Source organism: Protomyctophum parallelum (assembly GCF_964188405.1).
Source record: "Protomyctophum parallelum genome assembly, chromosome: 4".
NCBI lineage: Eukaryota > Metazoa > Chordata > Actinopteri > Myctophiformes > Myctophidae > Protomyctophum > Protomyctophum parallelum.
Window position 1 is genome coordinate 31,149,411 of NC_139700.1, and position 23,981 is coordinate 31,173,391.

The 23,981-nt window shown below is 46.6% G+C and overlaps 1 protein-coding gene across 1 annotated transcript in view; it reads right to left on the bottom strand.

Annotated features, from left to right (window-relative positions):
• The window catches only part of nell2a (neural EGFL like 2a), a 193,086-nt gene that overhangs the window by 97,350 nt on the left and 71,755 nt on the right, over positions 1 to 23,981 (bottom strand). The window contains exons 11-12 of the mRNA XM_083763854.1: positions 23,759 to 23,864; positions 20,569 to 20,697 (exon numbers count right to left, since the gene is read on the bottom strand). Of these exons, the coding sequence (XP_083619980.1) occupies positions 20,569 to 20,697; positions 23,759 to 23,864 (235 nt within the window). The remainder of the gene's footprint in view (positions 1 to 20,568; positions 20,698 to 23,758; positions 23,865 to 23,981) is intronic.

Here is a 23,981-nt window from a genome sequence, read left to right on the forward strand (position 1 = left end):
GTTTCACCTGGCGAGAGGCCAGAGAAAAAAGCTTTCTTCTCTTTTCCAAATCACCAAATCAATTCTTGACAAACGGGCTCGAACAGATCGACCCAAACAAATATCGTCTAAACAAATATCGGCGGAAACCTCATAATTATGTCCGAAACACAACTGCCGCTCTTCTACTTTTGATGCTTTTGTGTGATGCTGTAGATCAGGTGTAGGGGCATTAATAATAATTATTTTAAAAAAGTCTGTGTATTGGAGATTTGGGGCTATATCTTGCAAGATATAGCCTTAACCTTATGCCTGAACTTATTTGCCATTGTTTACTATTTTAAAAAACCTTTAAAAAAAGTTCAAATAGCTGATCTACAAGCTCACGACGTGTAGATGTAGATCGGCTAGTTGAACTATTTTAAAATGATTTCTGTCTGATTTCAAAATAGTAAAAAATGGCAAATAAGTTTAGGGATAAGGGAGGCACAAGATGGAGCCCAAGAGGTTTTTGCCAGACAGCGACGGTATGCAGAACATCTCTGGTGCTTTTGGAATGAATGGCCATTTAACATGACTGAGTGTTAGAATGGAAGCAGAGGCTGAGAGAACAGCCGTTATGTAAAGATCAGACACTCAGGGCCATATTTTGCGTGTCTTAAGTACCAGGTCTTATTACTTAACTTAAGACCTGGAGGCATGATCAATTCCATTTGGCTATTCTGAGTGGCCAAAGAGCATTGACCACGCCTCCAGGTCTTAAGTTAAGTCATAAGACCTGGTACTTAAGACACGCAAAATATGGCCCTCAATGTCATCCATCGCTGTGAGCACAGCTGAGCTACAGTACCTAGCGCTGATTGGACCTGTGCAACAACAATGCACATCAGAAACACAGTTATCTAACTTACAGTTATGTCCATGTACTAACTTGTTATGTTTGTTTTTCTGGTGATCACAGCGTCACACAAAAGCATCAAAGGTAGAAGCTGGAAACTTGAATTTGAATCCTGAAACGTATAACAGTTCTGAACATATCAGGTTTCCACCTGATAAACGACATGCAGGAATGCATGCGCACGTGTGTGTGTGTGTGTGTGTGTGTGCGCGCGCGCTACACACACAACCTCTATATCATCACACATCCAAGGGACTTGGAAAGAGGGGACTTTTTTCAAGTCCCCACTAGTACACCGCTGGTATAAAAAGAATAAACAGATATTTGGTATATTTTGATAAGTGGGAATTTAAAATGTGTGTGACTTAAAACACTCCTACTCAGCACTGCCTCTGTAGGTTGAAGCTGTGTGCATGTGCGCGTTGAGAGGGTCATTAATTACATTAAATAACAATAACATTAAACGGTGGTGCAATATGCAAATCTTGCATTAGAAAGTAATATTTCATGTCTCACATTAGAGAGCATGCTCATGAGTATCTATCTGCATGATGTGGTTAAGTGTGCATGCTCGTGCATGTGTATACTGTATGTCTGGAGAGAGAGAGAGAGAGAGAGAGAGAGAGAGAGAGAGAGAGAGAGAGAGAGAGAGAGAGAGAGAGAGAGGAGAGAGAGAGAGAGAGAGAGAGAGAGAGAGAGGTGTTTTTTTAGCAACATTTTAAACAATGTTCCAAAGTGCTTAATAACAGAAAATAAAACAATCAAGCAATCACAAACATCACAGCAATTATAGACAAAATTAAACAACAACACTATCAGAGGGGAAAAAAGGTATCAAGTGCTGGGGGTTAAAAAGGCCTCTCTGTATAAATGAGATGTTGGAGGACCTCAAGCAGCGGACCGGCACATGTGGTTCCAGGTGGTCTGATATATATTCAAGTGTCAGGCCGTTAAGGGCTTTAAAAGTCAACAATAAAATCTTAAAAACTATTCTAAAGGTTACGCTAAAATTGCGGTTATATGTTCGACCTCCTGGTCCCGGTGATGAGTCTAGCTGCTGCATTTTGTAGGCTACTAATTGTTTGCGGCCTACTTAACAAGTGGTCAGTATGGGGTGAGCCTGGGTTTATTTTAATGATCAATCAATCAATTGTGTTCCAGATTGGATCAATGGAACTAACTTAGTGAACTTTAATTATTTTATTGCCGGCTTAGCATTCATGCAGTTCCCAGTGCTACCATAAACGTTCACTTTAAAAGATGCGGTGGGACTCAACCATTATATTATAGACGGAGTATACATTGGGGTCTATATATATAAATGTAGGCCTGGCCCTACCTGGGCCCTCATCAAACCCTGTGAACTCAAGACACTCACGACCTGTTCTGACATTCCATAGGTTGACAGACTGGACACACTGCATGTGTAGCATCAAGTTAAACCACCAGCCTGGTCTAACACTGCATGTGTAGCATCAAGTTAAACCACCAGCCTGGTCTAACACTGCATGTGTAGCATCAAGTTAAACCACCAGCCTGGTCTAACACTGCATGTGTAGCATCAAGTTAAACCACCAGCCTGGTCTAACACTGCATGTGTAGCATCAAGTTAAACCACCAGCCTGGTCTAACACTGCATGTGTAGCACCAAGTTAAACCACCAGCCTGGTCTAACACTGCATGTAGCACCAAGTTAAACCACCAGCCTGGTCTAACACTGCATGTAGCACCAAGTTAAACCATCAGCCTGGTCTAACCCTGCATGTAGCACCAAGTTAAACCACCAGCCTGGTCTAACACTGCATGTAGCACCAAGTTAAACCATCAGCCTGGTCTAACACTGCATGTGTAGCATCAAGTTAAACCACCAGCCTGGTCTAACACTGCATGTAGCACCAAGTTAAACCATCAGCCTGGTCTAACACTGCATGTAGCACCAAGTTAAACCATCAGCCTGGTCTAACACTGCATGTAGCACCAAGTTAAACCACCAGCCTGGTCTAACACTGCATGTAGCACCAAGTTAAACCACCAGCCTGGTCTAACACTGCATGTAGCACCAAGTTAAACCACCAGCCTGGTCTAACACTGCATGTGTAGCATCAAGTTAAACCATCAGCCTGGTCTAACACTGCATGTGTAGCATCAAGTTAAACCACCAGCCTGGTCTAACACTGCATGTAAGCATCAAGTTAAACCACCAGCCTGGTCTAACACTGCATGTGTAGCATCAAGTTAAACCACCAGCCTGGTCTAACACTGCATGTATAGCATCAAGTTAAACCACCAGCCACAACATTATGGCAGTGAGGGAGACTCTCAGTCTGCCTGTGGTGGATATGCTGGCATAGTGTTGACTCAATAGGACATCTCCATCAATCATCCATCGCTCTCTGACAAGACAAAGGCTTGACACATGGTGGACAGTAACCACTTTACTTGAGTACTTATACTCAGTGAAATTATTTTGAGTATCTTTACTTTCACTCTACTTTTGACTCAACTACATTTCTAGGGAGGGAGAAAGTACAGAACAACGCACACCTGTGTGAATTGAGGGCGCTCTGTCATCGTACATCAATTTATGTTAGCGGACATTTGACATTGCTACATAATAGGGATGTCAGTAACGGATAGTTTCCCAACCGGTTACCCGTTAGGATTAACCGGTTCATTACCGGATAGTGGTTGATTTTTTTTCTTTTTTTAATAGGCTACCCCAAATGTAATATGCATGTATTGTATAGGCTACATAATTAAAGTTGGTAGACGAATGGTATACATTTATTTATGCTCCTTTTTAAAAGACAAACAAAAAAGCAACATTTAACAATATAAATAAATTGTTGTCAATAAACAACGCATCGCATCTGCAGACTGCATGATGCTGATGAATGCATCTGCGCATCTACAGTACAGAGAGAGGTCCGCCGGTTCTAGTCCAACACATAAATAAATCCAGTCCAGAACTGAGCAACTTATACCTATAAAGCCACTGGACGCATGAGCTAAGCCTTTTTTTATTATTAAGGAAGATCAGTATGCATGTCACCGTGTTCTGTTTGTTGACTTTTCGCTGACGAGAAAACCCTCAAACATCGATAGCACATGGCTAACTTTTGATAGCCGTAAGCCGTGCCAGTGTGGAGACGGATAGGAGAAGGCAGCGGCGGCTGTAAACGTTCTCCCTCCAGGCCAAATGGCCAATAATGGATTTAATGTAGGTCTCTGCATTGATACGGTCGACATGTGTTCATCTCGTCTCGCTGTCACTCGCTAACATTTTGACTACCGCAAAGCTACCGTTGTAACTTGTAGCCAACTAGCCATTGAAGTACAACAGAGAACGGGGAAATTGAGGGGGCAGAGCCCGAGCGCTGTTCATGCAGCCTGGAGTGCGACAAGCTGGGCGGCGCAAATAGCAATTTTAGGCATGTGTGCAACATGACAACTGTTTTAAAGTATTGTACAGTGACAACTACAGTCTCTGTAATGTTTATGTTGTACTATTACTAAAAACGATCTAAAATAAAGGGATTTAAGATCAGAACACGCATTTATTATTATGCAAATTAACCGTTAAAGCTGATAAAAATAACCGGATGTTTCTTAACGGTCGGGTAACCGGGTAACCGGTTAACCCCTGACATCCCTACTACATAAGGTACATAAGGTGGTCCCAGTTATTGTCAAGTGCTCCCAACAAAATGTGATTGGTTAGCTGATTTGATCGTTTACATATGACGTACGTTTTCCCTTCAATGTCAATGGGGTGTGTTGATGTTTAATTTACGTCATATTTAGCGGAATTCTGACATAATTTCTCCGTTCATTGTCAATGGAAAATATTGAGACGGGCGGGGACAAGATTTAGCGGACATTTGACCGGGATTCCCCTTTCATTGTCAATGGCAAATCTTGAGACGTGTGTCGTGTGGGGACAAAGGTGAGCAACTTTCACTTGTAGTCGAGTGATATTTGACCTGGTAGTATCTATACTTTGACTCAAAAATACTGGGATTGAGTATACTTTGTCCTGGCTGAATCGATAGTACATCTTCATCAATCATCCGTGGCTCTGTGACCAAGACCAGGCTGCAGGCCAAGAGGTCTGAACAAACAGCCGAAGCAGAGGGGACGCAGGTGCCTATGTGACACCAATATGAAGTAGAGAGGGGACCACTGTCTCATGTGACATTTGAAAGACTGTTATTCACACTGGAGGTGATTGTCTTTGTGAAAAAAGATAGGATTGGTCTCTGCTTAGGTGACATTTCTGCAGGGGCTACAGAGGTGAGCGTGTGTGTGTGTGTGTGTGTGTGTGTGTGCGCTCGCGCGTGTGTGCGTGCACACACTTATATACTTCTGCTGTGTGTGTAGACTTATATACTTCTGAGGGCCAAATGTGATAGAGAGAGTGTGAGGGTGTGTGTGTGTGTGTGCGTGTGTGTGTCTACTGCGTTTCCCCGGGGTCATGCGAGCAGTGATTGGATTTAGAGAACAGACAACATCCTTCAGTGCTTGCCATTTAGCCGGTCTCCACCGTGTGACATCCATGAGAGCGCCAGCGTCTATGATGGCCCACACAGCGTTACAGTGCGTGATCCGCTGCCTCACTGACACCAAGTTATACACACATAGTCGCTGTCCGGTGGAAACCTTGCATGTCCAAAACAGTTAATTTTCAGGAAAGGAAGGAAATGCAATTCCATTCATTGCGACCGAACGATCCATCCTTCTTCTTCGATGTCTCCCTTTTGACTTTGTCCATTCAAATTTCAAACTCTAGACGGGGCTTCCTCAAAGTTATTAGTGCATCCACGCCCGGCAGTCGGCGAAAACTAGAGTTATCAACAGTCCCACCTGTCCATTCAAACTCTAGACGGGCCTGCCCCATAGTTATTAGTGCAGCCACACCCGGCAGCTGGTGAAAACTAGAGTTCTCAACAGGCCCGAAAATTAAGGCCCGGCCCTAAAAACACAAAGTTTAAATATGGAGATAAGAGGTTTCTGCGACGACATGCAAGTGTGCTTAAAGCGAGCAAGAGATGACACTGCCACTTGACCGTGACCGTGGGGGTCTCCATCCTATCACCACCCAGCCTCGCGAGGCAGAACAAAGACAAGGCCATGTAGAAAACAAACAAAAAGGTTTGCTCTTTACACAAAGAAAATGCCGGGAAAGTAAAGAACAAAGATGAGGCAGCTGGAAACGATGAGATAAAGCTGTGATGCCTGCAGCCACCCACGTTGACAGGTGCACATTGCACACGGCACAGGTTAAAGATATATAGCAAAGAGAGGGGGGGGGGGGGGGGGGGGGGGGGTTACAGAGAGTAGCACGGCCTGCAGCAGAAGAGATTCCTCTTTCTCCTTCAGGAATGGTTTTCAACCCTTTTCATATCAAGGTCCATTATTTATGGACGCATGCTGTGTTGATGTGTGGTACCATAGGAGTGGTAACAGGCAAACGATCAAAGTAACAATTCTACATTCTCATTGTGTAGACTTCTTGTAAGTCTTCTTGTAAAACACATTGAGTGCATAAGACGCACATGTATATGTCCCTTCGAATCCAACGCTACCGTGCCTAAGAGACGTATGTTTACATTCTACAGTCTTTATAGTGGTTTATGATAGATCCCGGTCATAAGCTACATAATGATTCAAGATGCCCTAGACGTCCATGTATTTACTTTTTTTATTTTTTTATCTCAGAATCTAATCCAAGATTCCGATTATAATCAAAACAAGCTTTATTTACAGCCGAGTCGGCCAAAAGTGTTGTTTTTGGCAGCAAATTTTGATTTTACTTTTAGTCATAGTGTCTTGAATAGTTTTCACTTAGTTTTAGTTACAATTTAGTCACCTGGAATGTTTTAGTGTGGGTCTAGTTTTAGTGGCCTAAATATCAAGATTTTAGTCGACTAAATCTACAGTTGATTTAGGGGACAAAAATGTATTTTGCCGGGCCTTGATGCCGTCGCAGCGCGACACGTTGTGGACTTGTAGATTGGCTTGTAGATTGGCTATTTACTATGAAAACCTACGTTTCATGTCAGGCACGCTTCGTGTCAGTCAGTCCGTCATGCCTTGTGACACGCTCCATATATGGCCTCATCAAACCCTGCATAGCAATGCATATTCTCTAGATACTCTAGATCTGCATATATGGAGCAGGCCAGCAACTCTACTGTACATCTGACCTCACGGACACCATGTTGATCTGACCTCATCAAAACCTTAGAACTCCATACCGGTACGTACTGTATATGGAGATGACCTGTTCTGACATTCCATATGTTGATCCTTCCTCTACGATGTCTTCCTTTTGACTGATACCTGTCCATTCAAACTCTAGACCCGCCCCAGAGTCATTAGCGCAGCCGCACACAGCGGTTTCCTTTATCCATGATTTATGTCTGCTGCCCTGTGTCCGACATGTCAGCTGTACTGTATGTAACTGGCTGCTCTCCTATTGTCAAACTGCACTGGCAGTGTTTATGTCCTTTGTACAAGGTATTCCTGTACTTTATGTGGACATAAATAAACATTTCAAGTGTGTGTGCGTGTCTGTGTGTGTGTGTGTACCCTCAGCTAACCTTATAAACCAACTCTCTCTTGCAAAAGAGAGAGAGAGAGAGAGAGAGAGAGAGAGAGAGAGAGAGAGAGAGAGAGCCAGAGCGTGAGGCCAATAGGCCGAGGCCTGAGGTTGCACAAGGCCAGCATGTAGCACAGACTGCAGAAGGGAGACAGATAGAACAAACCAGATAATGATGTGAACAAGAATACAGCTGCAATGTCAGGAGTTTAACACCTTGACTAAAATACAATGTCATACTATAGACTAGGGGTGATGTAATGATACATTTTAAAACACATTCCCTGCCAACACTCCACGCCATAACGTGGCTGAGTAGTGCCTGAGAAATTCCGCAAAATAAATAAAGAAGATGGGTCACTTCTGCCCACGGCACAAAATTACAGGTTCTTCCCCAGCGGTAGTTCATACAGAAGTTTTGGGCCACAGGCTTTCCTCATGCATGAATCAAAAAAAGGTTACCACTGCACATATTTGAATGGTTATTGCAGCCTTCTACATTTAAATATAATTATCCTTGATGCAAAGGGATACTTGATACAAAATGAACAATGTGCAAATTAGGATAGACCATTAACCAAGAGATAACCAACAGAGAGTCATACTCATTGAGAATGGGTGATTTGGACCCCAAAGAAAAGTAGAGAGGTCTTTATCACCCTGAAGGGTGCTATATTACACAGCTTATTACACGGCTAATTAACAACACATTGGCTGCCAAAAATGCGATATTGCGTCTAAGTGCCAGGGACGACAAGACGTCTTTGCAATGGGTTTTTTTTCAACCATATTTTGAAAATTCCTCTAATCTGGTGTACAGGTGATGACATGCACATTACATGCATAATATAATTACAAATTCTTTCTCTCTTTATAATGGGAGAATTGGCACTCAGAGCCTAAACTGGTGACCACCAGGTGGCGCTGAAGGAGTTTTAATTAAGACCCGTATAGTCTGCCGAAGACTTGATATTGCGTCTTTGATTGCTTTATATCAATATGAAATGGTTTCGCTAAAAATCTAATTTTAGCAGAGGCCCGGTTGCTAGGCAACCCCTTGCTCACCCCCGCCCACACGAAACCTGCGAGCGCATCCAAGACAACTGTTTTAATGGCGATCTTTCTCGGTTACTATGGCGCTGTCTGTGGTGTTGATCAGACATCCGAGGTTCAGGTCTCATTTCAGATTTGACGGTGCATCAAGATTTGAATATAAACGTTTCTGGAGAAAGATATAAGACATTGTGTTCTAATGCTACTGTAACATTAGCTTTTCCTTCTCACATTTTGGCAAGTAGTAATCTGCTCACATCCGTCTTGGCAGCCAAGCATTATCATTAATAAAGAAATCGGTAATGAAAGTTAGCCTGGTAAACTCTATCCCAGTCGTGTGGATTCAAATGAACATTATGTGTTATGTTATGTGTCTTCTGGAAAACATTCCCGGCCCCAAGAGCTGGGTGGGCGTTTTGCAGAAAGGGGAAGATGAGCCAATCAGCGTCTGCGCACAGGGCCCTTCCACTTTTTGGTTTCTGCACTTGGGGCCAGATCAAGCCCCCAGAAAGGCTGGAAGCCGCGAGACGCAGTGGTCAGAAGAGATGGAACTGCAGGGCAGGCCCTGCATTTAGCACGAGGAAACCCCGCGCCGCTGGGGTTTAACATTGCGCGCTCATTCGCACTTCCGCATTTGACCACCAAAATTTGGTTGGCAAATGCAGAAGTAGAGCGTTCTTCCGGGTGCTTCAAAACGCCACTGAGCAACTTCCATTGAAATTAATTGCTGGGGCAGTCCACCCTCCATCCTTTAAAACTCTATGGGCCAGACCGGTCTGCAGAAGACACAATGATGTGAATTCACATGACTGCGATGTTTTACCAGGCTAAATGAAAGTAGTCTGTAATTTATGCCAGGTGTGTAAGAAATGAAGACCAAATCCATAAAAACTAAAAATTATATATTATGTACGCTGCTATGATGTAAGAATGTACTGTTAAAAAAAAACACCCAAGTCTACATTGTTTTCCAGCGGCCCTGAAAGGAAATGCTTTAAAAGTAGGACATTTGGCAGTGTCTCTGTGTTGCTGGTGGTACATGTGGTAGTATGAATGCATGATACTGTATGTCATTGATGGTCAAACGGATGTGACGTCAGTGCACGTTGACGCGGGCAGCGGATACTAAGGAAGTTTGTTGACACTGCTACGTTATATTATTGTGCGGATGCAAATAAAATACTACAGAGCTTATAGCGTTGTAAAGAGCCTTTTATGGACTAACCCTGTTACGCTCAAAGTGTTAAGTAGCCAAAAGTGCCGGGGACCCCAAAGGCAAAGACACTGAGACAGGAGTGAACAAAAGGAGATTTATTTTATTTATTTTCAAACTGTTTTGTTAGGAGCAGTCCTGGAAGGAGGGGTGGAGCTGGGAGACACTGGTTTTGTGGAGGGAGCCTGGAACAAAAACAGAGGAACAAAGTTAGAACAAAAATAGACAATCTACAATACGCACAACGCTAAGGTACGCTAGGAAACTGGTTCTAAACTGCAGGTAACACTAACCACAGTAGGCAACGTCCAAGCATCGGGCGCCGGCTCTCAGCAGATTATATTGGCAGTCCTTGATGGTGATTGTGGAGCAGCTGGGCTGATTGGAATCAGCCCCACCTGTGCTGGCTGCTGGCTGAGGCAGAGCTTGTGGCACAACAGTACCCCCCCCCTGAGGGGAGGCACCGGACGACCGTCCCGGAGCACCCGGATTGTCCCGGTAGAAGTCATCCAATAGGGAGGGGTCCGCAAGGTAGGACTGGGGCACCCAGCTACGGTCTTCAGGGCCGTAGCCCACCCAGTCCACGAGGTACTGGAAACCTCTCCCCCGACGACGGATTGCAAGTAGCTTCCGAACTGTCCAAACAGGGTCACCATCAGCCAGGACTCGAGGGGGCGGAGGAGCTGAAGCCGGGGGAGACAGGGTGCTGGAGGCCACAGGCTTAAGCTGGGACACATGGAACACAGGATGAACCTTGAGTGCGGGAGGGAGATCCAGACGGACTGCAACAGGGCTGATTATACGGCTCACCGTGTACGGGCCAACAAACCGGGGATTTAACTTGCGGGTAGACGTCTGGGAGGTCTGGAGGGGCAGGTCCCGGGCCAACAGCCAAACTTTCTGGCCAGGTTGGTAGACAGGGGCACGCACCCTCCGTCGGTTGGCACTACGCTGAGTACGCGTAGAGGCACGGAGCAGCGCAGCCCGGGCAGCCTTCCAGATGCGACGACATCGGCAGAGGTGTGCTTTGGTGGACGGAACTGCCACCTCCAGCTCTTGTTGGGGAAACAGAGGAGGTTGGTAACCCAGCGAGCACTGAAAGGGTGACATGCCGGTGGCAGAGCTCACCATGGCGTTAAGGGAATACTCCACCCAAGCTAGGTACTTGGCCCAGGAAGAGGGGTTGCTGGCGGCAACGCAGCGAAGAGCCGCCTCGACTGCCTGGTTGGCACGCTCCGCCTGTCCGTTGGACTGCGGATGGTACCCAGAGGAGAGGCTGGCTGTGGCCCCAATTCCCTTGCAAAAGGCCTGCCACACCTTGGAGATGAACTGGGGACCACGGTCGGAAACGATGTCAGAGGGAATTCCGTGAAGGCGAACGACATGCAGCGTGAGGAGGTCTGCCGTTTCAGCAGCAGAAGGGAGTTTGGGGAGAGAGACGAAATGGACCGCCTTAGAGAACCGGTCGACCACCGTCAGAATGGTGTCACTCGGAATGGGAAGGGGTTGCAGGAGGCCTGCCGGAGGGCGATGGGAAGCCTTACTGCGGGCACAGACGGTGCAGGCGGCTACAAACTCCCTGACATCCTTCTTAAGGGTGGGCCACCAGAACCTCTGGCCGATGAACACTGCTGTCCAGCGTTCTCCGGGGTGACAGGCAACACGACTGGAGTGACCCCACTCCAACACCTGAGGCCGGCCTGCAACAGGAACAAACTGCCTCTTCTAAGGGCCATTACCCGGGTCTGGCTGGGCCTGTAAGGCCTCTCTCACCACCGAGTCGATGGCCCAGGTGACAACACCCACTACCCGGGCAGGGGGAAGGATGGTGTCGGAACTCCCCTGGACAGCAGGGCTTTCACCAGGGAACTGACGGGAAAGAGCGTCAGCCTTGACGTTCTTGGAGCCCGGGCGGTAAGTGAGAGTGAAATCGAAACGGCTTAGGAACAGGGCCCAACGGGCCTGTCTGGAGTTCAGCCTCTTCGCCGTCCTCAAGTAGGTCAGATTCTTGTGGTCCGACCACACGATGAACGGCAGCTTCGCTCCCTCCAACCAGTGTCTCCACTACCTCAGGGCGTCGTGGACTGCCAGCAGCTCCTTGTTACCCACGTCATAATTCCTCTCAGCAGGGTCGTAGCTTCTAGAGAAATAAGCGCAAGGGTGCACCCTCTGGTCCTCCTCAGACCGCTGGGAGAGGATGGCCCCAATGCCCGTATCTGAAGCATCCACTTCCACAATGAATTGCCTCGCCGGATCCGGGTGGATGAGTACAGGCGCCGTAGTGAACAGGCCCTTGAGCTTGGAGATGGCTGCATCGGCTTCGGGTGTCCAGTAAAAGGGGCATGAGACGGAGGTTAGGGCATTGAGGGGGGCCGCGATTTGACTGAATCTCTTAATGAAGCGACGCACAAAGCCGGTGAAACCCAGGAAGCGTCTCAGCTGAGTCCGGTCAGTGGGACGTGGCCACTCCTCCACTGCCATGACCTTGGCAGGGTCAGCACGCATCTGACCAGCTTCCACAATGTTGCCAAGGTACGTCACAGAGTCCGAGTGGAAAATACACTTTTCTGCCTTGACAAAGAGGCGGTTCTCCAACAGCCGTTGGAGAACCAGTCGGACATGCTGGTGGTGTTCGTCTAAGGACCTGGAGAAAATGAGGATGTCATCCAGGTAAACCACCACAAAGACGTTTAGCATGTCTATTAGCACATCATTCACGAGGCCTTGGAAAACTCCCGGGGCATTGGAGAGGCCAAAAGGCATAACCAGGTACTCAAAATGGCCGAGATGGGTGTTGAAGGCCGTCTTCCATTTGTCGCCCTCCCTGATCCGGACTAGGTGATAGGCGTTGCGGAGATCTAGCTTAGTGAACACCCGGGCGTAAGTAAGTGGCTCAAAAGTGGAACTGATAAGAGGGAGTGGATAAGTATTCTTCACCGTGATGTCATTAAGCCCACGGAAGTCAATACAAGGCCTCAGGCCGCCATCCTTCTTTGCCACAAAAAAGAAGCCTGCACCAAGGGGAGAAGACGATGGTCTTATAATGCCTGAGAGCAGGGACTCTGCAATATAATTGCGCATCGCCTCCTTCTCCGGAAGGGAGATGTTATAGAGCCGCCCTTTTGGATGGGGCGCTCCAGGGAGGAGGTCGATAGCACAATCATATGGCCGGTGAGGGGGAAGTGACAGGGCTTTATCCTTACTAAACACCAGGGCAAGGTCATGGTAAGCAGGGGGGACACCAGTGATATCAGGAGGAGAGCACACGGGCCTAAGACCACTGGGAGGAGACAGGGCGGAGCGCAGACAGTTCGCATGGCATGCTGTGCTCCAACCCAAGATCCGACCAGAAGCCCAGGAGATGTGAGGTTCATGCCTCTCCAACCAAGGTCTACCCAACACCAGAGGGGCCGTAGGAGCGTGAAGAACGAAAAAGCGGATGGACTCAGAGTGGTTACCAGAAAGAGTGAGCGTGAGAGGCTCAGTAGAATAGGAAATGGTACCCAAGGAGTGCCCGTCGATAGCCCGGGGAGACAGAGTGCGGTCTAAGGGAACTAAAGGGATTCCCGCCTGGTGAGCTAAGGAAATGTCCATAAGGCTCTCGTCCGCACCAGAATCAATGAGGGCACTAACAGACAGTGTCTCTTGGTCCCAGGCCAGGGCAGCGGGGAAAAGACGGTTGGGACTATTCTTGGACTCAGGGGAAGTTGCTTTGCTCACCAGTATAGCCCCTACAGGCGAGCTGGATCTTTTGGGCGGGTCGGGCAGGTTTGAATGAAATGTCCTGACTCTCCACAGTAGAGACACAGCTGGTTGCTCCTCCTATGATCCCTCTCAGCTCGTGAGAGCCGCGAACGGTCAATCTCCATCGGCTCCCCAGCCCCGGAAGAAGGAGTCGGGGGAAGCATAAGCACTTGAGGATTAGGGGTTGCTGTGAAAGACGGTGTAACAGGAGGCACTGAAGCAGAGCGGCTGGGTCGTTGGGTGCGGTCTGCATTGCTCTCCCGAAGTCGAGTGTCCATCTTGAGAGCCAGGGATATGAGCTCGTTGAGGGTCGTCGGGCTGTCACGGACAATGAGATCTTTAACAGAATCACTCAGCCCCTTGCGATAGACACTAAGGAGGGCATGGTCATTCCAACGGCTTTCGGCAGCAAGGATCCGGAACTGCAGCGTGTACTGAGCCACTGAACGTGACCCCTGGCGGATAACAAGCAAACGGACGCATCTTGTCCATCAGCAGGGTGATCAAACACAGCTTTAAACTCACTTTTGAACTGTGAGTAGTCAATGGCAAAAACAGGATTGTTCTCTACTGCTGCGATAGCCCAGCTGAGGGCATCGTCGACCAGGAGGGACATGATAAGAACAATCCTCGACCCATCTGCGGAGTACTTGGAAGGCTGATGGGTAAACAGTAACTCGCACTGTGCCAAGAAGCCCTTGCTCTGATCAAAATTTCCATTGAACGGCCTAGGAGCGACTAAGCCAGGCTCAGGCCGAGGTTGCTGGGGGCAGGAAGAACAGGGTTAGCAGGCAGGTTGGAAGTTCTGGGACCAGAACCGAGAACAGGATTAGGACTTCCGCTGACAGGGAGTTGTGCCCCAAGTGCATCCAGGGACTGTTGTATGCCTGCCAAGGCCCCTGATATGGAGTTAACCTGGGCAGAAAGTGCAGCCACAGAAAAGACAGTGTCTTTTGATGTCGTCTCAAGAACAGCAATTTGGGACTGGACCGTGGGAAACGCCTTATTTAATTCTTGCTGAAGTACGGAAAGTTCAGTAGCCTGGCCAAACACTAGCTCACGTAGCTCTGGGGGTGGAGACCCGGCTTGGCTCATTTTGGCTTGGACGTTCTGTTACGCTCAAAGTGTTAAGTAGCCAAAAGTGCCGGGGACCCCAAAGGCAAAGACACTGAGACAGGAGTGAACAAAAGGAGATTTATTTTCAAACTTTGTTTTGTTAGGAGCAGTCCTGGAAGGAGGGGTGGAGCTGGGAGACACTGGTTTTGTGGAGGGAGCCTGGAACAAAAACAGAGGAACAAAGTTAGAACAAAAATAGACGATCTACAATACGCACAACGCTAAGGTATGCTAGGAAACTGGTTCTAAACTGCAGGTAACACTAACCACAGTAGGCAACGTCCAAGCATCGGGCGCCGGCTCTCAGCAGATTATATTGGCAGTCCTTGATGGTGATTGTGGAGCAGCTGGGCTGATTGGAATCAGCCCCACCTGTGCTGGCTGCTGGCTGAGGCGGAGCTTGTGGCACAACAAACCCGACAGTACACTACAACATAGTATAGTGGAGATGAGTAATGGTATCATTGTAGCATGTTGAACTGTACCGATTGTTCCATTCAGGGACAATCACACAATGTGCCACAGCATGGCCATCTGCTTGGCACTGTCCCAACCTGTGAACCTTGATATTTTGGTAGCGATAACAGGTACTTGAAGTCAGTGTTAAGTGGTCAGATGGGTGGACCACGAAAGCTTCCAAGGTTTTCAAGTGGGACAGAGGTTGAGCGCCACGACCTATGTCCCTCCACACACACACACACACACACACACACACACACACACACACACACACACACACACACACACACACACCTGTGTAGGAAAACTAAACCGCATGGGCACGGCACCTCAAGAAGGAGGACATTCTTCTGCGGTTTGAGAGAACAGAGCCATACTTCAAAAACCACAGTCCTGTATTTGTGTGTGGTGCTCGTGTGTGTGTGTGTGTGTGTGCGTGTGCGTGGGGTTAGTATCCCCCTGAGCTCGGCCTTCTGCTGCTTGTATGAAAGATTTACACAGTAGTGATCTCATGGTCTATTCTGAGCTCATCTCTAACCTGCGAGTGTTTTAAAGAGCTAGTATGTGTCTCTGCCCGTGGCTGTGTTTATCTTGATGTGTATGACAGTTGTCCCGGAGAATGCAGCATGTGCAATGCGTGTACAATATGTATACTTTATGTGCATGTATGCTAGGGGACATATATAGGCGTAGTCGACATTCAATTTGTAACAGAGGGAGAGGACATTTTCTCCACCACTTAAAGGCCTGTACAATTCTTTGTACAGCGAATATGGCCCGATCTCCCAGCTCAAAACGTGCCCCATCATGATGTGTGAACAATTTTCCTCAATGTTTGTTTATTAGAAAATTCAAACATTGACAGATTGACAAATTTGTGCAAAATAGTGAAGCCAGGGTTAACATACATATACTGTACATATATACTGTATATATATATATATATATATATATATATATATATATATATATATATATATATATATATATATATACACACACACATATATACTACAGCATGTGTATGTAACATATACAATAGGCATAATGCATAGGTGCAAAACACACATTTGTACACAGAACGTGGGAGCAAACAAGAACTCATCTGAGAGCGAACACTATACTAGCTTGAACTTCACAAGTACATCATTACTATTGTATGCTCTCCCAACTGTGTTCTATACATTGACTGCGAGTTGGGACTTTCTCATCTCATCTCTGATACTATATTGCATTGAAAACTCCCAGAGAATCGAAAGTAGCCACTTTCAATCATCTGTCCCGAAACACCTGCCTTCTCAACCACTAAATGCTTGTTCAGTCTATTACAAGAATAATAACATTCACTCACGCCCTCCCCATGGGATCTGCACTACAACTATTTCGGCAGCACGGCACTGGCCCTTTTTTCCTTTATTTCTTAGAGAACACACAAACACTCCAAGAGTAAGTGATTTCCAGAGACAGAAGAGAGAGAGAGAGACAGAGAAAAAAAAAACAATTGCCTTTGAGAACAGCATCAGCAAATTGAGGTTCTCTGGAATGGACACGCACGCACCCACATGCGCACGCCATCCAATTTCGTGGCTACTGTTGAGATGGGTAGTGCTGGTCTGTCTGTAGTGGTGTGTGTGTTGAAAGTTGAAGTCTGTCTGTCAGTCAGTGCTTAGTTTCACACTTATGGCTCCCACAGGCTGTAGAAGTTTTAAAGTTGTCGGCGAGTCTTCAGATCGATGTATTTCACACTACAGGAGTCTTTTTTTTATCGGCTGTCATTACATTGTATATCCAGACCTGATACATATAGGCTACTTTAGTTTTTTTATTTTTATTTGTATAGGAGGCATTATAATGCAATGGGTTTTACTTGTCAGTCACCTGCAGAATTTCTTTGACCACAAACTGCTGAAATTATATTCAGCAAACAGCTGTTGCAACTAAGCTAATTTAGGAAAACACAATCTTTATTATGGGATCTAACCCAACACAGGACACGCTACAAACCATTAGGCTCATTTATCAATATTTTGTAAAACGGTGTGAAAATGTATGTGTCAACGGATACAAACTAACACATTCTGACACACGTAATGTATCCGATGTGTGTAGACACATCATTTGTTTCCCCATGATGAGTATGTTGATGAGCTATTATAAGCTATGAGTCCTCCTCCCAACAATACATAAATAAACTGATACAAATGAGAAAACCTTGAACATTAAATCCCACAGTGCTTTGTTCTCATTATGGTCGGACAGCTCATGTTTGATGAATGTGAGGAGGCCCCGGATAAGTCCAGCCTTGACACGATGACGCAAATAACAAAACAAAATAATCCAATTAGCATTTTGACCTCTGACCCCTCAGTGTAAATGGGTGGTTAACACCATTTGGACGGATGAATCCAGAGAGGCACTGAAGGTCAAAGTAATAGCTGGATATGGTTTTTACACAGAGCATAAACATGACCTTATTGTAGTGGGTGAAGCGGCGGTAAACAGTGCCATATTTTGTGCGAGAAATAAACAACCGGGTCTATGAAAATAAGCCCCAAAAAGCGACTATAGGCCACTATAGAGCACATAAAATCTACATGCATCTACTATTTGAAAATAAACTGATATGAACTTGTAGAAAAATGTGGAATATTTTTTAAACGACACAAATCTTTTAGGCTACAAATCTTTATGAACAACACAAATATTTTCAGATAGGGGTCCACATTTATTATAAATATATTTATTTGGGGGTCCTTGAAATGAAAACGTTGTTTGAACAACACTAGCAAGCCCAAATAAGCAACTATACAGAAAGAAGCCCCCCCACCCCCCATGTCTGCCTATATCTATAAATAATAAATCTCACACTATTAATGCAACCGGCCGGTTCCACGCGCTGCACAAGGTGCCCTTTTGTTTCACTTGAGCACCTGCCCCTCTAAATGCACGCCACTGCCTGGCGGTATAGTGTCGGCGCTGAGGCATCCCTCTGCTTTCCTCCCAGTCCACGTACAGTAATAGCGTCTTCAATTATGCAGATTCTCTTAAGAGCAATTATCAGACCAGCTGTTCCTATAATCCATAATAATAGACGATGGAAAGGGGGGCGGTTCACGTAGGATTTTTACTCATTACAACAGATAAGTGTGTGCGGTAGATACAAATATTGCCCTCCTCTTGACAGAAAAGAAAGTGAGCGGATGCACGTGGGAACAAAGTGGGCCAAGAACACATGTATATACTGTAGGCCTATAGAAGGCATACAGACGATGTGATCAAACTTGTGCACACTCACACGCACAAACGCACACAAGCCTGCATTCACACACACAAGGGCATGCACACATCCATGTATTGCACACAAACACACGACATGTTGTTGGAAGCAGATCTTATGCAGAGATGTTGTATGTAACTTTGATTAAGGATGGCAGATCGAGGAATGTCATATCTATAGTAACTTTGATTGGATGGCAGAGGGATGTCTTATCTATTTGATTGGATAGCAGAGGAATGTTGTATCTACAGTAACTTTGATTGGATGGCAGAGGGATGTCCTATCTATTTGATTGGATGGTAGAGGGATGTCATATCTATAGTAACTTTGATTGGATGGCAGAAGGATGTATCTGGAGTAACTTCCACTCACGATAAAAGCTATTGGCAAAACGACTTGTAATAATCACAACGGTTATACTGTATAAGAGGAGAGTTTCTGCTGAAGCACTTTGTCTCACAGCTCGGCAAATAGAAAGCCGCGTGAAATTAACAGCTTTTGTTGAGCATCAATACGGGTTTTCCAATCATCTAAAGTGGAGGAGTTCCCAATAGTAATCTAGTAAAACATCATCTGTTCTCATAAGACAACAGCACGACGACGATCAATCACACGTGGTCTAGTGGAGAATACAGTGGAGATAGTAATGAATGCCTAAACTGGTGATGAACTGCACCTCTTAAAATGGCCCTCCACTTGTGAAATATCACTTCTTCGTTCCTACCAGTCCATTAGAGGCGTCATTTCATAAGAAACTAGGAGAGTGGCAAAAAAAGGTGCCCACTTAAGCCTGATTTAAAAATCACACAGAGTGAAGTGAGTGTTGCAACTCCGTGTGGGGGTCCCCGGAAGTTCCAGACCCACAGGAACACGGCCAGGGTGCTGGCCCGGTTCCGGCGAGCCGCCTGGCGTCTGGAATGGTTGAGAAATTACAGAGTTTCCGTGTGGGGGTCCCTCTACTGTACTGTACTGTACTGTCACTGTACTGTACTGTAACACCCCCACATCATCATATATACAGTAAATATGTGTGTGTGTGTGTGTGTGTGTGTGTGTGTGTGTGTGTGTGTGTGTGTGTGTGTGTGTGTGTGTGTGTGTGTGTGTGTGTGTGTGTTAGGCTGCAAAACAGTGACACTTGGTTGTGAAAACCAACCAAAAACTATTTTCGTACTGGGACAACCCAGCCAGCCAGGGACAGACCCAGGGACACACATACGATGTTAGCTTAGCATCCCGGACATCTGACTGTGTCGCACAGTGCAAAAAAAATAGCGGATGTTATTGTTCCTTAAACCGGAAGTGACATCGCCAGATTCGCTCCATTTGGTCAAAATCTGCATAATGGTGAAGTTACCGCCACCATCAGGACTGGGTATAATACTATAGGATTGCCGTGTTAAAATGAGATAGTGTGTATGTCACGGATTTTTCTATTGGCATTACAATTATGAATTAAAAATATGAATAGAGCTGGCAGAAGGCACTGAAAAGCTGCTATTAATAGCTGCTGTTACACATTCTGTACGTAGGATGTCTGGAAACGTCATAAGGATCCCGAAATATTAGTACCATTGACGTGTGAGGACGTCCTAGCGACGTCCCAGCGACGCGGGGCGAGATAAGAATATTCAGAATTTTTCCTTTTTTTTTTTTTGGCATTTCGCTTTTCGCTTGCCGTATGCTAACGCTCAGTGCAACTATTAGCTTGTCATTGACTCCCATGTTAGCGCGGCGGAAAGAATGACTCGTATCTCCTAATCCAGGGCGCTCTCCGTGGTGATGAATGGATCGATATGCTGGCGCTTCATTTCTGCTCCTCATCCGTCTCTCCCGCAAAATATGAACGCTTTTTGGAGCGTAAAAAAATATATTAAGATGATCGGGGATCTGAGGTCTCTTTGTAAAGTACTTTTCAAAGTAAAAGCGATCAGACAACTCTGGCACCCCGGAGCTTCTTTTTTGATGCAGTTCCTGTACTAAATGTGTTTTATGTTTTATGTGAAGCTGTACGTGTACGTAGTATCAAGTAGGGCATTCATTTTCAAAAAAGAAACACACACAAGATTGAATATGGAGGAGAAAAGGTTTCTGCCCGACAGCAACGATATAAAAGAGTGCACACACATTGACATTCAATAATGAACTGTACCGCACTATTCACACATTCAGCAACTCCTGAAGGACAAGCTCAAAAAGCCAAGGTTTATGGGTTCAGAAACACGGCTTACCTTCACAGTAAGCGTTATCGTCCCTCAGCGGGCGGAAGCCATCCTTGCAGACGCAGCAGTCCCCGGCCTCCAGGTTAACGCAGTTAGAGTGCTCCGCACAGCCGTGGCCCTCGGCACAGAAGTCATGACCTGCACAGGGACAAATGAGACGAGTGTGAGGCCCAGGGACCAGGGACACATGAGACCAGTGTGAGGCCCAGGGACCAGGGACACATGAGACCAGTGTGAGGCCCATGGAAACATGAGACCAGTGTGAGGCCCAGGGACACATGAGACCAGTGTGAGGCCCAGGGACACATGAGACCAGTGTGAGGCTCAGGGACACATGAGACCAGTGTGAGGCTCAGGGACCAGGGACACATGAGACCAGTGTGAGGCCCAGGGACACATGAGACCAGTGTGAGGCTCAGGGACACATGAGACCAGTGTGAGGCCCAGGGACCAGGGACACATGAGACCAGTGTGAGGCCCAGGGACACATGAGACCAGTGTGAGGCTCAGGGACACATGAGACCAGTGTGAGGCCCAGGGACCAGGGACACATGAGACCAGTGTGAGGCCCAGGGACACATGAGACCAGTGTGAGGCCCATGGAAACATGAGACCAGTGTGAGGCCCAGGGACACATGAGACCAGTGTGAGGCCCAGGGACCAGGGACACATGAGACCAGTGTGAGGCCCAGGGACACATGAGACCAGTGTGAGGCTCAGGGACACATGAGACCAGTGTGAGGCTCAGGGACACATGAGACCAGTGTGAGGCTCAGGGACACATGAGACCAGTGTGAGGCCCAGGGACACATGAGACCAGTGTGAGGCCCAGGGACACATGAGACCAGTGTGAGGCCCAGGGACACATGAGACCAGTGTGAGGCTCAGGGACCAGGGACACATGAGACCAGTGTGAGGCTCAGGGACACATGAGACCAGTGTGAGGCCCAGGGACCAGGGACACATGAGACCAGTGTGAGGCCCAGGGACACATGAGACCAGTGTGAGGCTCAGGGACACATGAGACCAGTGTGAGGCCCAGGGACCAGGGACACATGAGACCAGTGTGAGGCCCAGGGACACATGAGACCAGTGTGAGGCCCATGGAAACATGAGACCAGTGTGAGGCCCAGGGACACATGAGACCAGTGTGAGGCCCAGGGACCAGGGACACATGAGACCAGTGTGAGGCCCAGGGACACATGAGACCAGTGTGAGGCTCAGGGACACATGAGACCAGTGTGAGGCTCAGGGACACATGAGACCAGTGTGAGGCCCAGGGACACATGAGACCAGTGTGAGGCCCAGGGACACATGAGACCAGTGTGAGGCCCAGGGACACATGAGACCAGTGTGAGGCTCAGGGACACATGAGACCAGTGTGAGGCCCAGGGACACATGAGACCAGTGTGAGGCCCAGGGACACATGAGACCAGTGTGAGGCTCAGGGACACATGAGACCAGTGTGAGGCCCAGGGACACATGAGACCAGTGTGAGGCCCAGGGACACATGAGACCAGTGTGAGGCTCAGGGACACATGAGACCAGTGTGAGGCCCATGGACGTGCACACATAGACATCAAAGGGGGCTTGAGCCCCTACCCTTTTACCCGTCTGTAAAACAACTGCACTTTCCAGACCATGAATACAGCATTTACTGTGGTAAAATAAATGCAAATTTGGATGGGGCGGGTTCCAGGCACAAACATTTTCAGATGGGGGGGCGGGGGGGGGGGTGTCTGCGTACAAATACATACTGTATCAATCTGGGGGTCCTTGCCATGAAAATGTTTAAGAACCACTGGGAAACAAGCACAAACTTTACAGAACAACAAGCTTATAATAAGCGGACATGGCAACACTGAATGAGAGCAGTGGAGAGAAGAAGAGGACGGAGTCATGGAGAGATGCAGTGTGATGGGGTTGGCTGAGAGGTTGTATTGTACCCTCAACATTAATTCGGCCAGTGTCCACAACTATGACCTTTCCTCAGAAACGCTGGGGGTGCAGACATTGTTTGTATAATACTTGCGTTGTCCTGTTTTGACAGTGAGACTGGAGTCCATTGCTTTTTCTTAAAACCAACCCGCAAATTGTGTTTACCTTCCTTTATTATCATTGCAGGTGCCACACCATTAAAAAAATATATCAAAATGAAATGTCATTTCAGGACTAATAGACATTTATTCACCTATAATATTAAAAGCAAAAGAAAGGCCATGATGAATCTATAATGTGTAAAACTAAGGTGAACATTGTATAAGAAATACAGCACTTCGAGAGTGAGTGAGAAAGAGAGAGTGATGACTTTACAGTTACATTTCACCTTAAAAAAAACATGTACTGTATAAAGACAGTAAAAGATTATAATACAAAATAACCACTTAAACCCAAGCATCCGTATATCTGCGACGCGTTGTGAGCTTGTCGATCAGCTATTTTCTGCAAAGATATTTAATGTTGAGTGAAAACTAAATGTTGAGCGAAAACAAAAAAATACACTAGTACAAATACACGACTACAGGCTTTAGTTCCGACACTATTATTAGACCGACAACCTACCTCAAACCCTAAACTAACCATAACCGCAAGCACGGGAGCAGCGCATGTTCGAGCGCTAGTCCGACCGTTGTTCCCGTCGGAATTACCATCGGATCCCCCCAAGCAGTGTTGTTTTTGGCAGCAAATTTAGATTTTAGTTTTAGTCATAGTCTCTTCAATAGTTTTCATTTAGTTTGAGTCACATTTTAGTCACCTGGAATGTTTTAGTGTTAGTCGACTAAATATCATATGAATTATAAAATGTATTTTGGCGGGCCTTGATGCCGACGTTTTTACACAGCGCGACGCGTTGTGAGCTTGTAGATCGGCTATTTTCAGCATGTAACCAAGTGTAAAATGACTACTGGATCTCTTGTCCACTAGTCCCTTCCTAACATTTTTGTTCGTTTCTATTTGTTGATGAAATTGTCAGTATATATTTAGTCTAGGTTGAAGTCATCATAGCTTAGTTTTCATTTAGTTTCCATTTAGTTTTAGTCAGTGAAAAAAGGTAGTCGACGAAAAATGTTCGTCTTAGTTTTAGTCGACGAAATCAACACTGTCCCCAAGAACGCATGGATGACACTGTAATTACAGGTCTCCTCTGCAGTACATTGCAGACCAACAACATACTGTATGGATGATAATAATACTGTACCTCTGCAGACCTTGCAGCATCTGCCAGGTACAGTGATGTGTTCAGACTCAGGACAGCTGAGTTGGGGACAGGGTTCACTGGGGACCACCCGGTGCATGGTCCTGTCCTGGAGCACACACGCACACGCACACGCACACGCACACACACACACACACACACACTCTTATTTTGGAGCTTTATTAGTTCACTCATTCTTGAGATGAGGGACAAAAGTGGAAAAAAA